The 15,397-nt window shown below is 55.9% G+C and overlaps 1 protein-coding gene across 1 annotated transcript; it reads right to left on the reverse strand.

The window, feature by feature from the left end:
• Positions 1-705: 705 nt before the first annotated feature.
• On the reverse strand, positions 706-12,376 carry SHISA7 (shisa family member 7). Its single transcript, XM_028095079.2, has 5 exons — positions 11,600-12,376; positions 9,969-10,123; positions 8,336-8,401; positions 7,708-7,857; positions 706-5,184 (listed from the first exon to the last, which is right to left on the reverse strand). The coding sequence occupies exons 1-5, from the start codon at positions 12,277-12,279 to the stop codon at positions 4,541-4,543; spliced, it is 1,695 nt and encodes a 564-aa protein (XP_027950880.1). The 5' UTR covers positions 12,280-12,376; the 3' UTR covers positions 706-4,540.
• Positions 12,377-15,397: the final 3,021 nt, after the last annotated feature.

Here is a 15,397-nt window from a genome sequence, read left to right on the forward strand (position 1 = left end):
CTGGTTTTCATAAAAGCTGGTATTTGAATGAACAATGCCATGCCACAGCCCCGTTCTGGCTTGAATCATGCCCCCTCAAAGAGCTATGGAAGTCCTCGCTTCCAGGACCTGTGAATGTGACCTTACTTGGGAATAGGGTCTTTGCAGATGATTGAGTGTAGAAGACACTGAGAGTGGGCCCTGTTCCAACAGGACTGGTGTCCTCATCAACTTTGGGGGGATTTGTACACAGAGACAGGAAGGACAGAGAGAAGGTGATGTGCATGTGGAGGGTACCAACCAGTGGCAGCTGAGCAGAGAGCTGGGGAAGAGGCCCAGCACCAGCTCTCCCACGGGCCTCGGAAGGAACCAGCAGGTGGCCCATTGCTGTTGCTCCGGCTGCTTGTTACAGCAGCCCCAGCAAACTACTAGAGCACCCCACTGCAATGAGACTCGGCCAGAGAACGCGAAGAGAAGGAGGCGCAAACAAATGCTGAAATGCAGAGAGAAGGAGGCTTTCTTTTCTTAGGAAGATGCCAAGGACGTAAAGGCGCCACGCTCCATCCCTGACTCCAGGCTTGGGGGCAGACTCGGGGGCAGCCCTGACCACCCATAAAGACTCCTAGATGCCTGCCCCCCACCTTGGCCACGCAGGGGACTCCCCAGTGACAGAAGCACGGAGGTGGAAGCCCATTTCTTCCCGATAGTAAACCTTGAGACCTGGGCTCAGGAAACATCTGTTTATTCCAAAAAATACCAGGTTGTCACTCCGCCGCTGTCCTCACCAAGGGACTGGGGGAAGAGTTTGGTGTTGAGCAGGGAGAGAGAGGGATAAAGAAGCTGTGGAGAGTCTTCTGGTCCAGAACTAGTTATCTTCTCTCTGCAGCCCTCCCCTACCGTTCCCCACAACGGGGTGTGCGTGTGTGTGTGTGTGTGTGTGTGTGCGTGTGTGTGTGTGTGTACACGCCGCGCGTGCCGGTTTATCGGGGCGGAAGACTCAGATGGCGAGGTCCCAGCTCTGGAAGCATCGAGGGAGATTAGGCAGGACAAGCCCACTTCCTCACCCTCTTGAGACCTCTTCCCACTATGGCTTATTTGAGATCAGAGGTCAAGGCCCCAAGGTCAGGCAGCCTGTGGCAGAGTGAGTGTGGGGAGGGGAACAAGATACCTGGAATCCAGGCCAGGAGACAGCAAGTCGGGGGGGGGGGGTGGTGTACGAAAGCTGAAAGGCCCCAAGCCCCTGTATTCCAGGCGGCTGGGGAAAGCTTGAGTGCTCAGGGGGGATGGTGAGCAGAGGGAACTGGGTGTGAAAGGGGGCAGGCGCTCAAGCTGGCTCCTTTCTGGGGGAAGTCACAGTCTGCCTGAGGGGCGCTGGGCTTGGGGAGGCCCTGGATGGGACTGGGGGGAGCCCACAGGAGCAGCTAGAAGCATGGACACGGGGACCCAGGGAGATTGGGGTAGCTCCCCAGTTCCACTGGGTGCTGGGAGCTGAGGGCATTATCTGCCCCAAGCTCCTGACGAGAAGGGGTGAGCTGAGGTGCCAGTATTTGGAGGGAGACAAAAGAGGGAGGGGGACGGCCCAGAGGAGGGAGAAGAACCCCCTCACCTTGCCTTGGGGGCTGGGGAGGGGGTATGTAGCCCTTTAAGAGTGGGGGAATGGCCGCCCCCCCGCAACATGGCTATATACAAAGAGAATTGGGGCAAATTGTGCATTGGGTATTGAGGAATCCCCAAAACCCCTGGAGGCTCCCTGGTGTGTGAGGGGGAGATGAGAGAATGCTGCTTCTCCACCATCTTGAGATGATGCAGAGCAACCCCCCCCCATGGCCTTGGCAGTGGCCATGGCCCTCCAGATGTGCCTGCTCCAGGACCAGGCCAGCAGAAGACGTGAGTGAAGGCCCCAGGGAGGTCAGCAGCTGTCCACCCAGCCCATGGGGTCTCTGAGGAGAGTTTGGCCCAAGCCAATGGAGTGCTGTTTTGGGTGGGGGTCCAGGTCACAGGGGCAGTGATGTCACCTGAGGACTGTGAAGCCCATCCCACTCCCCCATGATGATAAAAGTTTTCTGTGTTGACCCTGTCACCGATGAGATGGGTGAAGGGTGGTGAGTTACTAGGAGGGGCCTGGATGCCCTCACCACGGGGTGATGGAGTCTGGCCAAGACCAGGTCTGTGGTGGGGTTGATGCAGGCATCAGCTCAAGTCAGGAGGGAGGCAGTGACATCATTAAGAAGGGGCTAAGGATGATGTCATCGGAGGGGCCCCCACCTATTCCCTTTTTGAAGGAATGGGAAAATGGTGTGTATTGTGCTAGTTGCCCTTAAGGGAACAGTTATAGGTGCCATGGGGTCCCAGAAAACAATTGAAATACAGCCATTGTAGTATTTGACACTCAAGATGACGGACCCTGGAAGATAATGATGCATGGTTGAAGTGGATCCTAGTACATGACATATTTTGGTGTCATGGATCCTAGGAGATGATGATGCTATGGTTATGGTGGATCCTGGTAGATGATGACACCATGGTTGAAGTGGATCCTGGGAGGTGATGACACCATGGTTGAAGTGGATCCTGGGAGGTGATGACACCATGGTTGAAGTGGATCCTGGGAGGTGATGACACCATGGTTGAAGTGGATCCTGGGAGGTGATGACATCATGGTTGAAGTGGATCCTGGGAGGTGATGACCCCATTGGTTCTCATGGTTCCTGGGAGGTGATGACATCATGGTTGAAGTGGATCCTGGGAGGTAACGACACCACAATTATCAGGGACTATGGGAAATGGTGGCATCATCAGTACTGGTGGATCCTGGTAGAGGATGTTACCATCAGCCATAGAGGATTCTGGAAGGTAATGACATAATATGTCATGGTGGATCCTAGGAGATGATGATGATACAATGGTTGTGGTAGATCCTGGGAGATGAAGACACCATAGGTCATAAGGAATCCTGGGAAATGATGTCATCGTCAGGCATGGTTAGCCTTTGACCCCAGGTACAATGCCATCATGAGTGGTGGAAGTCTTATGGTACTAATGATATCATCAGCAAAATTAATAGTGGGCACACCCCAACCAACCCCCTCCCACCTCACCCCCAACAGGAAGCCAGGAGTTTGTTGACAGAGGCGACGATGTCTCTAGTTATGGCAGAAAGACGTGACACCAGCCTTTGGGCCACTATGAGTCCCAGGACTCTGGGAGGCTGGTGGGCCAGAGTGGCCTCCTTGGGAGCAGAAGCCAGTCTGGGAGTCCTGTCCTCCAGGAGTCACACAGGAGGTGACACAGGGTGGGATCTGAGGCCCAACCACCCTTTAGAGGGAGGGTCTGGTGAAGATCCTGCAGAGCATGTCCCTGGTGTCAGGGAAAGGAGTGACCAAGTAAAATCATGGCAGGACAAGGCAGAAACTCTGGTGACATCATCACAAGTGATGGCCCTCCAGAGCAGGCAGTGTCTCTGGTGATGACATCACAGCATTGGGACAGAACCTCAGTGGGGGCCCATTGCTAACAACCTACAGTCAGACCATTCATCCTGATGGAGACCTCTGCAGTTGGGGTTGCCTCCCCAGTGATGACATTTCCTCAGACAACTCAGGTCAGAGCACTTTCTCTGGTGACCCCAGAGTTGCCATGGATTTGGGGCATGCCCTGTCTTCTCATGACCTGGCATGGAGGTGTCTTAGAGCATCACCCCAGGACAGGCAGAGTCCAGAGGTGAGATCACAGAAGCGGGCTGTCATCCCTGGTGATGATATCATGGGAAGAGGCACAGTCCCTCTGATCATGTCATAGGGCAAGGCACCTTCTCTGGAGATGGCATCACAGGAAGGAGGCAAAGTCCCTGTGACAGTGTTGTGGAAAGGTCCTACGTATAGGGAGGACACAGTTGGCAAGACCTTTCCCCTGCACTGTGTCCCAGGAAGATGGCTTTGTCTGTAGTGACAACATCATAGACAGAGACATCTTCTCTGGAAGAAAACATTTTCCTGGTGGTGATGATGTCAAAAGAGGCCTTTTGGTACCAGACATGACATCATCAGAGTGAGATGTGTCTCTGCAGTGACATTCACAGGAAGGAATCTTTGTCTCTAGGGATGATGTCATAGGACAAGGCATTGTCTCTGCTGTGACATCACAGGGAGAAAGTCTGTGATGACTTCGTGGAACAGAGACATGGCCTCTAGCGATGACCTCAGGGGCGGGCCTATTCCTCTGTGATGGATTCATGGGAAGAAAGTTTTGTCCCTGTGATGACATCACAGAACACAGACATTTTCACTAGTGATGACCTCACAGGCAGGGCTCTTCCTCTGTGATAACGTCATGGGAAAGAGGCCTTGCCTCAAACAGTGACATAGGAGAAGGGGTCTGATCTACCATGACATCCCAGAAGGGGGTTTTGTCTCCGGTGACGATTTCATCCAAAGCAGTGTCCTTGGAGGCAGCCCCCTGCCCACAGGCTGATCCTGGGTCCCAGGCCCCTAGAGTGTGTTGGGGGATCCAGGCTGGGATGGGGGCCGGCGAGGCCGCAGCCCCCAAGGCCCCGGGCCTGGCCTCAGACCGTCACCTCATTCTTGCTGGCAGTGCGCAGGTGTTGGGGCAGGTGATGGCCGGGGATGAACTGCAGTTGCTCCAACGTGCCCTGGCGCTGGAAGGGTGGCCTGCGTGCCAGCGTGCCCCCTCCCCCGCCGGCGTCCGACATCCAGGCAGGCTGCGGGGAGCCGTGCAGGCCGTGGTGGTGGTGCGCGTGCAGGCCGGGCGGGGGGGGCAGCCCGTGCAGCGGCGTGGGGGGGCCCCCGGGTCCTAGCAGCAAGTTGGAATGGGACGCGGCCAGGCCCGCGCGGGCGGCAGGCTCCGGGGGCAGCGCGGGGCTGCGCGGGGGCGACAGCAGGTGCTCCCGGCTCTGGCGCAGGGCCTCGGGCGACGACAGGAGCAGGTGCTCTTGCGACACAAGGCGCGCGCGCGGCAGGGTGAATTCATAGCGCGACCGGCCTCCGTCGCCCAGCAGATGCTCCTGGGACATGACCCGCCGCGGGTTGGGCGCGGGCGCCAGGCCCAGCTCCTCAGGGCCGCCCCAGGCATCCATGCGGTAGCCGCCCCCCGTGCCGGGTCGCCGAAGGGCATGCAGGGGCAGCGTCCCGCGGGGCATCTCCGCCAGGTGCCTGCGCTTCAGGTAGGCCTCGTCCAGATCCTTCTCAGCTGGGGGAAGGGGGGAAAAGTCACAGAGGTAAGTCCTCAGCCAGCCCAGAACCTCCCCCATCCCCTGGCCTCGGTACATCCCACCCCCACGAGGACCCCAGACATCACCAGAATGCCCTGGTCATTAGCCTGGGAACAGGTGGGTGAGTCCCACATTGCAATCTGTCAAAACAATCAGGCTAGCTATGTGACCAAAATGCAGATTCCTAGGCCACACACGATGGTAGGCCGGTAGATGTGGGGCGACTTCCTTTTTTTTTTTCCCCCAAGCTTGGAGATGTGACCTATTCATGGGTTATGAAGTCAGTTTTGTGGATGGTGACTGGCATTTTGAAAATGAAATAGAATAAAAAATTATCAGAAAGCATCCACACAGGAGCGCCTGGCTGGCTCAGTCGGTAAAGCATCCCCATCTTCATCTCCGGGTCCTGAGTTGAGCCCCATATTGGGTGCAGATATTACTTAAAAAAAATCAATTAAAAAAAAGATTAAGGGAGGTGGTGGGGAAAAAGATTTTTAAAAGTTATATAAAAAAGAAAGTATCTAAGGGTGCCTGGGTAGCTCAGTCAACCGACTGAGCGTCTGCCTTTGGTTCAGGTCATGATCCTGAGGTCCTGGGATTGAGTCCCCCATTGGGCTCCTTGCTCAGTAGTGAGCCTGTTTCTCCCTCTCCCTCTGGTGCTCCCTCTGCTTGTGCTCTCTCTCTCTCTGTCAAATAAATAAAATCTTAAAAAAACATAAAAGAAAGCATCCACATAATAGGGGAACAAGTGTGAGTACCAGTTCATAAAGTTTTTATTTCAGTTAATTTGTGTTGCGGAAATATTAATGGATGCAGTGACAATATCTAGGGTTTGTTTTAAAATAATCCAGCAAAGAGGTGCCTGAGTGGCACAGTGGGTTGAGCGTCTGGCTCTTGGTTTCCACTCAGATCCTGATTTCAGGGTTGTGGGATTGAGTGCCGCCCGTGTCGGCTCCGCACTGAGCTTGGAGTTGGCCTGAGATTCTCTCTCCCTCTACTCCTCCCCACTCTCCCTCTCTGTCTCAAAATAAATCAGTCTTCAAAAAAAAAGTAAAAACGGGTGGGGGGATGGGTTAGCCTGGTGATGGGTATTAAAGAGGGCACATATTGAATGGAGCACTTGGGTGTTATATGCAAACAATGAATCATGGAACACTACATCAAAAACTAATGATGTAGGGCGCCTGGGTGGCTCAGTCGTTCAGCGTCTGCCTTCGGTTCAGGTCATGATCCCAGGGTCCTGGGATCGAGCCCCACATCGGGCTCCTTGCTCAGCAGGGAAGCCTGCTTCTCCCTCTCCGACTCCCCCTGCTTGTGTTCTCTTGCTGTCTGTCTCTCTGTCAAAAAATGAATAAAAATCTTAAAAAAAACTAGTGATGTAATGTATGGTGATTAACATAACATAAAATAAAATTTTAAAAAAAAGTAAAAAAAAAAGAAATAATCCACCAAAAACTGGGGTGAAGGGAGTATAGATTAACAAAATGTTGCTCATTTTAAGCTGAGTGATGTGAACATGGGGATTCATTTTACGATTTCCTCTAATGCTGGGTATGTTTGAAAAAGTTCATAATAACAAGTTTCACATTTTTCCTGTAATTAAAAAATATGCATATATACATGTCTCATGGGTGATAATATAAAAAGCATTTCTTAATATGGCTCTCAATTTAAAAATGTTTGAAGGCTACTGCCACTGACCCAGAAATGTCCGGAGTCACAGTGATTGGTTCAGGGACAAGCATGTGACCCAGTTTGGGCCAGTAGGCTCCAGACCTGGGATTTTTGCTGGAATCATTGGGAAAGACGCTTTTCTGCTGATAGAATGGCACCCTGAAATTCCTCAGGTCAATCTTTGCCACCACTAAGGAAGGATCTGTCTGAAAATGAAGCCAGCCCATCATTTAGCAGAGCTGAGACATACAGAATCCTGGAGACAGCTTTTGAGCTCCTGGATCCAGCCATACCTGAAGCATATGATTCAGAGACTTTCCATTATCCAGCTAATGTAGTTGCCTTAAAAAAAATTTTTTTTTTTGCTTAAGTTGTATTTCTGCTAATTGTAAATACAGGTCCTGATGAATACAATAGATCTTAAGAGAGCATGAATCTGCATTTTTAAAAAGCACCTTCAGTGTCACATTAAGAGAAGGAAGGGAAAAATGAAGGGGGGAATCCGAGGGAGAGATGAACCATGAGAGATTATGGACTCTGAGAAGCAAACTGAGGGTTTTAGAGGGGAGGGAGGTGGGGGGATGGGTTAGCCCGGTGATGGGTATTAAGGAGCGCACGTACTGCATGGAGCACTGGGTGTTTTACGAAAACAATGAATCATGGATCACTACATCAAAAACTAATGATACATGGTGACTAACATAACATTAAAAAAACAAAACAAAACACCCTCAGTGTCAATTGGGCCACTCTCCACCATCCTGAACCCAGGCCCTGGCTCTTCACCCCACCCCATTGCCTGTGCCCCTCCCCTTCCTGGGACTCACCCAGTCTCTTGAGGGAGGAGTAGCGGTTGAGTTCGGACTTTACAGCAGCCTCATAAGACGGGGGCAGATGCGAGAGGTTGTGGAAGGACCGTGAGCAGGAGAGCGTGGAGTAGTGCAAGGAGGGGCTGGGTGGTGGAACGGCGCGCCAATCTGGGGCAGAGGGGCATGGCAGGGGTGAGCCCAGCCCCTCCTCCCTCAGACCCAGCAGTTCCAGCCCCCAGCCCCTTAGGGAGTGGGAACCAGGGACTCCGGCCCCTCAGAGCACCAGCAGTCCAGGACCCCTGTATTCATTCCCCCACCTCAGGAGACAGGCGCGTTGCTGGGGCAGCAGGTCATGTCACAAGAAGAGCGGCAGCTGGCTCTTGCTCAGCACCTGCTGTGTGCCTGGCCCCAGGCTGGAGGGGCAGTCCACTCCGTTCATCTTCCCACCAACCCAGGTGTGAGGGGGATGACCACTTCTGGTGTTCAACCTGGGAAGCTGAGGCTAGCTTGGTTACCTGGCTAGACTGGGGGGTCAGGGCTCACAGGGTCTCATGCCTGCTCTGTCCTGGGCCCCCAGCTCAGGCTCAATACAAGGCAGGGAAGGAAAGGAGCCTTGTCCTCCCCACAGCCCAGCCCTAGTCCGTACCCATCGTGGTGGCATGGTGCTTGGGGCTGTTGACGTTGAGGTGCAGGTAGTTGTGGTGCAGGTTATCTGTGGGGACCAAGAAGAGAAGTGGTGTCACTGTCATCACTCACTCCCAGCTGGTGCTGCTGTCCTGGTCTTGCAGAAGGATTTCCACTCACGTCCACTTGGTCCCCAGCTCTGATCCCTGCTACCTTCTGAATCTCTGCTCTGACCTGCCTCTCCCTCCTGGACCATCAGATCGGCCTTCTGGCCATCTGGCTAGCCCGCTCTTCAAGATCAGCCCCCCAGGGTAGTATTCCTGACACCCACACTTGCCCCTGCCCTTGCCCCTCTGCTGTTGCAAACTCTTTCCATGTCTGGCTGTCACCCACAGGACAAAATCTAAGCCAGGAATTACTTGGCTTAGATTGGCTCCAGCTGATGCCTTGCCTGAAGGAGCCTAGTTCAGTCCTGCCACAGGGCCTTTGCACATGTTGTTATGCTATTCTGTCCACCTTGAATTCCTTCCTCTCCTTCTTTGCCTGAAGACCTGCTACTCAGCCCTCAAGATCCACCTCAAATGTCTCCTCCTTATTACTACTATTCAAACCCACCTTTTCCCCTCCATTTCTGACCCCAGCCCAGGCCTTGTCCAGCCTGGAGTACCATCCACCCTCCGCCTGAGCCTTCTTCGTCTCATCCCTCCCCCTTCACATGGGTTCCAGAAAAATCATTCTTCCACTCACTTCTGACTTTGTTCCCCTCCCTGCTCTAAACTTGACCGTGGCTTCCCGCTGCCATCAGGACAAAGGCAGAGCTCCTCAGCCCAGCCTGGTGCTCAGGTCCTCCCTGAGGTGTCTGCACACCCTCTCCCTGGCCCGTAAACTCTGCTTCAGCCGCCCAGAGCTCCGTTGGCCCAAGTAACCCCCTCACCCTCCAGGCCACTGCTCAAATAGCATTTCCTGGGGGAAGACTTCGGCCACTGCTCAAATAGCATTTCCTGGGGAAGACTTCCTCCTCCTCTAACCCATTCCAGCTCCCTGGGCTTCTCCACTGATGAACTCATCATAAAATAGAAGAACACTAATAACTGCTCCTATTTGTATGGTACTTTTTCTGTGTGAGGCATTGCTCTAAGCCTTCGGTCATTGATTTACTTGACCTTCACGATAACCCTTGTGAGGTGAGTGCTATTGTGCTCTTGGTTTCATGGGTGAGGACACTGAGGCCCAGAGAGGTGAAACGGTTTGCCCCAGGTCAGTGGTGGCAGAGCCAGGATTCAGACCCAGGCTCTCTGGTTCAGGACACCTCCTAATGCAGTTATTAGGTACTTTCTTGTGAGTTTCTTGTGAGCTGTTGGGAGCTCAGACACGGACTTTCTCAAGTGCAGGGGCTGAGAATGTATAAATTTAAATCACCCTGGCGTCCATGGCACCCACCCGTAATGGTTCAGAGATGGCTGAGGCCGGTGGATGGGACTAGGGGCAGGGCCTGGGCAGCGGGAGGTGGGGCTATCCGGGGAGGGCGGGGCTGGAGGACTGGGGGCGGGGCCTTGGCAGCGGGGAGGCGGGGCTATATGGGAGGGCGGGGCTACAGGAATGGTGGGAGTGACCAGAGGCAGCAGCAGCCGCCCCAACTCCCAGGTCCCACTCACCAAGATTGGAGGGCTTCACGGTGTTGTAGAGGTTCTTGGGCGTCCTCGGGGGAATGCTGTCGGGGCCTCCGACCCCTGGGGTCAAGGAGCTGCTTCGTGCCCGGTCCGGGCGGGTCCCAGGCCCCGCCTGATGCCTCAGAATGTCCACCAGAGCCCTAGAGGTGGCAGAGCGACGGTCAGCGGCCTGGGGACGGGGGTGGGGGCAGGGAGAGGGAGGGCCCAGGATTCTTTCCCTCCCTGTTCTCCCTCTGGGGGAGTCTGTCAGTTCGCCCCGGGCTCCTTGCCTTTGGCCACGCCCATCGCTAATGTCAGTCTGAGCGCCGCCCACCCTAAGGTTCCTCCCACCGCATTTCCTGCTTGAAACAGCCCCTTCCTCAATTCATCTGGACCCAACCCCCCTGTGGTCCTTCCCACATCGTCCCCCCGGGCACCTGCCCCGCCCTGAGCTTGGCACCTCACTCCCGTTCCTTTTACAGCCGTCCCACGGTGATAAAGTGTGCTCCATTCGTCCGGCTGTGCGACCGAAAACCTTAGAATCACCCCTGACTCCTGTTGTTCTTTCATGCTCCTCAGCAGTCTTGCAGATTCGACCTCCCACATAAATCCCCAGCGGGACACTTCTCCCCACCAGTGCTGCTCCCGGTACCTGCTCTCACGTGGCTCATTGCTAGTGTCCTAACCGGTCTCCCGCTTCCACCCTATCCCCTGCAGTCCGGCCGCACACATGCAGCCCAGGGACTCTTGAAATTACCAGATGGCTTCGCGCCGGAGCTCAGGGCTCTCTAGAGGCTCCCCCATCACTCTCAGAATAAATCTGCTCCACGCCCACTGCTCTGTAGCTTCATGGGACCCTTCGCTGTCCTGCAAGTGCTCCCACCAGGGCCCTCGCTGTTCCCTCTGCCTGGCCTGCCCTTCCCACAGATCCCTGCTTGGCTTGCTCCTTCCCCTCAGGTCTCTGCTCCAGGGCCCTTTCCTGACCTCTTCGCATAAAGCAACACCTTCGGCCCCCACTCTCTACCTGTTATGCTGCTTTCTTTTCTTCACAGCGGTTATCAATACCTAAATTTATATTGCATATGTGGTTGCTTGCGTACTCTCTCCACCACTAACGTTTAATGATAATGGCAGCCAACATTTATTGAGGGCTTACCATGTGCCAAGACTCGACATGAATCAGTTCAGTTAATCTTCGTTACAGTCTGAATGGATGGGGAACAGTTATTAGGCCCATTTTACAGGCAAGCAAACGGAGGGACAGGCCCAGGGTCACGCAGACCGCAGGCAGCAGACCTGGGGTTGGAAGTCGGGTTTACCCAGCAGAGCAGGGATCTTGTTTTTTCACTGCTGTATCCCCAGCTGCTGACCACAGAAAGTGCTCAAAAAATAATTTGTTGGACGAATGAAGGCCTGAGCCTCACCCGTCACTCCGCAGCCAGGCCCGTCCTGTCGCCTATCCCTAGGGCCCGCCCATATCCCTAGGCTTACGCGCCTAGGCTCGCGGTGGAAGCCTCCTGCGTCTCTGAACCTGTACAGGCACCCCTGTAGCCACGCCCTCACCAGCTGGCTCCACGTCTCACTGCCCAGGCCCCGCCCCCAGGCCCCACTCAGCTAGGGTCCCAGCGCTCACGTACCTGGGCACGTTGATCTCCCGATGCGCCCTGGGCGCACGGGACGCCTTGCTGAAGGCCACTTTGGCGCCGACGCCCACCGCCAGGGCGAAGCTGATGACCCCGCACACCACGTAGGCCGTGCTGCCCCCGGGGCCCTCGCCCCCGCGCCCCCCTGCACCCCCCGCCCGGCCCCCTTCCAGCCACCCCGCCTGGCCGGGCCCGGGCCCCCCGCCCACACCCCCAGCACCCCCGACGCCCCCGGCCAGCGGCGGCGGCGTGGTGGCCCAGCGCGGCGTGTCGTAGTTGGAGCAGGAGGCCTGCGCCAGGCGCATGTGGCGATGCTCGCAGCAGAAGCGGTAGTGGCAGGTGCCGCAGCAGAAGCGGTAGGAGCCCGTGCTGCAGTTGAAGGTGGCGTCGTACTGGCCCATGACGTCGTAGTAGCCATGGCAGAGCTCGGCGGGAGGGGGCGCCCGCGCCGCCGCGCCTGTCCCGCTCGCGGGGCTGGTCCTGGTGCCGTTGGCGCCCGGGCCCGCTGTGCCCCCGCCGCCGGTCAGCGCCCCGGTCAGGCGCCGCAGGTGCGCCAGCAGGGCGGGCAGCGGGCCGGGGGGCTCGGCACTTGTGGCGTTGGACGGGCGCGCCCCAGCCTGGCGGGGGGTCGAGGCCAGGAGCAGGAGGGTCCCGAGGAGCAGGAGGGACGGCATGGGGCGCGCAGGAGGTCGGACGGGGCCGCCAGGCTGCGGGGAGAAACAAGGCGGGAGCTGTGGGCGCGGGACAGATGGCCAGGGGTGCAGAGATGTGGGGATGGGTGGCCGGACAGGGTGAGGAAGGCGGGCGAGGGAAGGTAGAAGGATGGAGGAAGACAAGCAGCAGGAGAGCGAAAGGGTGTAGGAGCGGGCGATGCATGGGCCCAAAGTGAGCAGTCCCACAGGGCAGTGGACGGCGTTGGCGGGGGGACGGAGATATGCCCAGACGCGGCCGGAGGAGGATGGAAATGGTAACGCGCAGACGGGGAAAGGATCGCGGTGAGCGAGAAGGCGGGAGGAAAGGTGGCGACGGTCGGCGGAGATATCAGAGGGGTGAGCAGAAATAAAGGACGGACAAAAACACCAGAAGCAAGATAGGATGTGGGGAGGAAGCATGCGGGGGAGCGAAGGAGGGAGGACAGAGGGGGCGGTGAGAGCGGCGGGCGTGGGAGATGGGGAGTGGAGGAGCGGTGAGGACGGCGGGGTGGGTCGGTGGGGATGGGGAGGGAACGGAAACATGTTCGGGGGGGCGAGATGGGGAAGGGTAGAGAGAGGTGTGGGTGGGGGAAGAGAGAGAGAGATCGGGGCTGAGAATCGGAGTTGGCAGACTAGGCACGGAACCAGGTGGTGCAGGGCTTCTCAACCTGGGCTCCACTCTCTGGGCCCCGTTCTGCGTGCTGCCCGGTGTTGAGCACCAGCCACCATGTGCCAGGAGAATTCGTATTCTCCACATGCTGCCAGCCTAAGATACCTGCAGGCACTGCCAAACGTCCCCCTGGGGGCACAACTGTGCCCGGTTGAGAATGGCTTGCGTAGACCGGCATGGTGCTCAGCGGCCCCAGAGGCTTACTTCTCTTTTATTTAGGTCTGGTAATCCAGGGGTCTCTAGCTTCTGTCTCTCTCCCGCTCCCTTTCTCCCTCATCCGCCCTCTCTGTGTGTCTCTCTCTCACACACACACGCGCGCGCACGCACAGACACAGGCACACATGCACACACATGCAACACAGACACACACGCACACACACACACACACACACTTTCACAGTTGCGGGTCTGAAGGGTCTCAGCCCCCAGCAGGAGAGGCGGGGTGGCACAGCTCCACCATGTGCCAGCTGCCTGACACTGCACAGGCTCTTACCTAAGCGTCCCGTGCCTCAGTTTTCCCATGTGTAAAATGGGGGTAAGGATGGTTATCAGGGGGTGGTTACGAGGATGAGCGGGGTTAACCTGTGTAAGGAGCCCGGAGCAGCCGGGCCTGTTGCCGAGCGGCAGACTGCACACGGGCGCTCAGGTGTTTGCCGCGGCCGCTGTTGGCGGAGGGCGGCGCAGGGCGGACGGGGCCGTGGCGCAGGTGCGGAGGGAGGGGCCGGAGGGGCGGGTCGGCCCAGCACGGACGCTGCGGGCCGCGTGGACTGAGCCCTGAGGATGCAGCGGTGACTGACCCACGGGGTCCCCGCCTCTGTGGGGCTTACGTTCCAGCGACGGGAGAGGGCTAGTGCGCAGACAGAAGCCAGTGTGAAGCGTGCGGAACACTGTTGTGAAGAAATATTAAATCTTGAAGGAAGTCATGGCTAAGTGAAAGCAGCTTAAGGGGATGGCAGCGTGGATAGGACCAGTCCGATGAGCATCATCAGGTAGTACTTTTATGGCCCCTTCCATTGCGTGCGTGCGTATCTGGGGACCACACTGTCACCCCCAGAAGTCGTACGGGCTGCGGTGGAGAGAGGGTCCTGGGAGCTGAGGCTCCCCACCTCTCAGCCAGCTGGTCCCCCTCCCACCTGGGGCCTCAACTCTCCTTTGAGCTGCAGCTCCAGGCCCTCCCTTGCACTCTGGGCTAGAACCCCCCACTCAGTGTTTCATAGGCATCTAAGAAGGGGCTTGGCCCACGCTGTGGACCGCCGTGTTTGGCGGTTCCTCAAAAGTTAAACAGAGTTATCACATGACCCGGCAGTTCCACTCCTAAGAACTGAAAATGTATGTTCACACAAAAACCTACACACGAATGTTGACAGCAGCACTATTCGTAATATCCCCAAAGTGGAGACCACCCAAAGGGCCATCAACAGAGGAACAGATAAACACAATGTGGTCTTTGCAGAGAACGAAATATTACTTAGCCTTAAAGAAGGGAGCACTGATATGCTGCATCATGGATGAACCTCCAAACATCATGTGAAAGAAGCCAGACACAAAAGGTCATATACTGTATGACCCCATTTATCTGAAATATCCACAGTAGTCAAAGCTATAAAGCCAGACAACTGATTAGTGGTTGCCTGGAGCTGGGGGAGGGGAAGAATGGGGAGTGACTGCTTTGGGGTGATGAACATATTCTGCATAAGACAGTTGTGACAGTTGCACAACATGATGAATGTCCTAAGTATCATTGAACTCAACACTTACAAACAGTTTAAAAATAGCTAAAATGGTAAATTTTGAGTTAGGTGTATTTTACCACAATTTTAAGAAACAAACAAAAAAACACCAACATAGGTCAGATGACATCAAGCCCTCCCCTGCTGAAACTGTCCGCTGGCTTCCTGTCACACCTGGGATAACATGAAAACCCTTGTCCCCTTGCACCTTCATGCCTTTCCAGGTCCCATGCCCAAGAGGGCCCCTTCTTCCTGCCTTTGCATCTGCTGCTCCTTTTGCCTGGGCCTTCCCCTTGCTGCGGATATTGGTCTGTGCCCCCCGCTCCTTCCCTCAGGTGTCCCTCACGGGTCATCTCACTGACCTTCCCTGTGCTGTCCAAAGCAGCACCTCCCACTGCTCTGGTCCCCACACCTGCTTTCTGTGTTGTCATAGCTTCCATCTCTACTTGCCACATCGTATGTGTAGGGACTTACTGTCTGTCTCCCCCACTAGACCATAAACTCCATCAAGGCAGACTTTTTTGTCTGGCTTGTTCACCGTGGTGTCCACAGCACCCAGTATCAGTGCCTGACACAGGAGGTATTCCAGAAATATTTACTGCACGGATGAATGTTGAAAGGAAGTGTGAGAAGTGGGTCTTCTCTCTTTCCCTTTCTGTCTGTCTCTCTCTCTCATACACACACGATTCAGATGAAAGCA

Source organism: Eumetopias jubatus, unplaced genomic scaffold (assembly GCF_037043125.1).
Source record: "Eumetopias jubatus isolate StellerSeaLion01/CBP00866 unplaced genomic scaffold, mEumJub1_p1.0 scaffold_10, whole genome shotgun sequence".
NCBI classification, from domain to species: domain Eukaryota; kingdom Metazoa; phylum Chordata; class Mammalia; order Carnivora; family Otariidae; genus Eumetopias; species Eumetopias jubatus.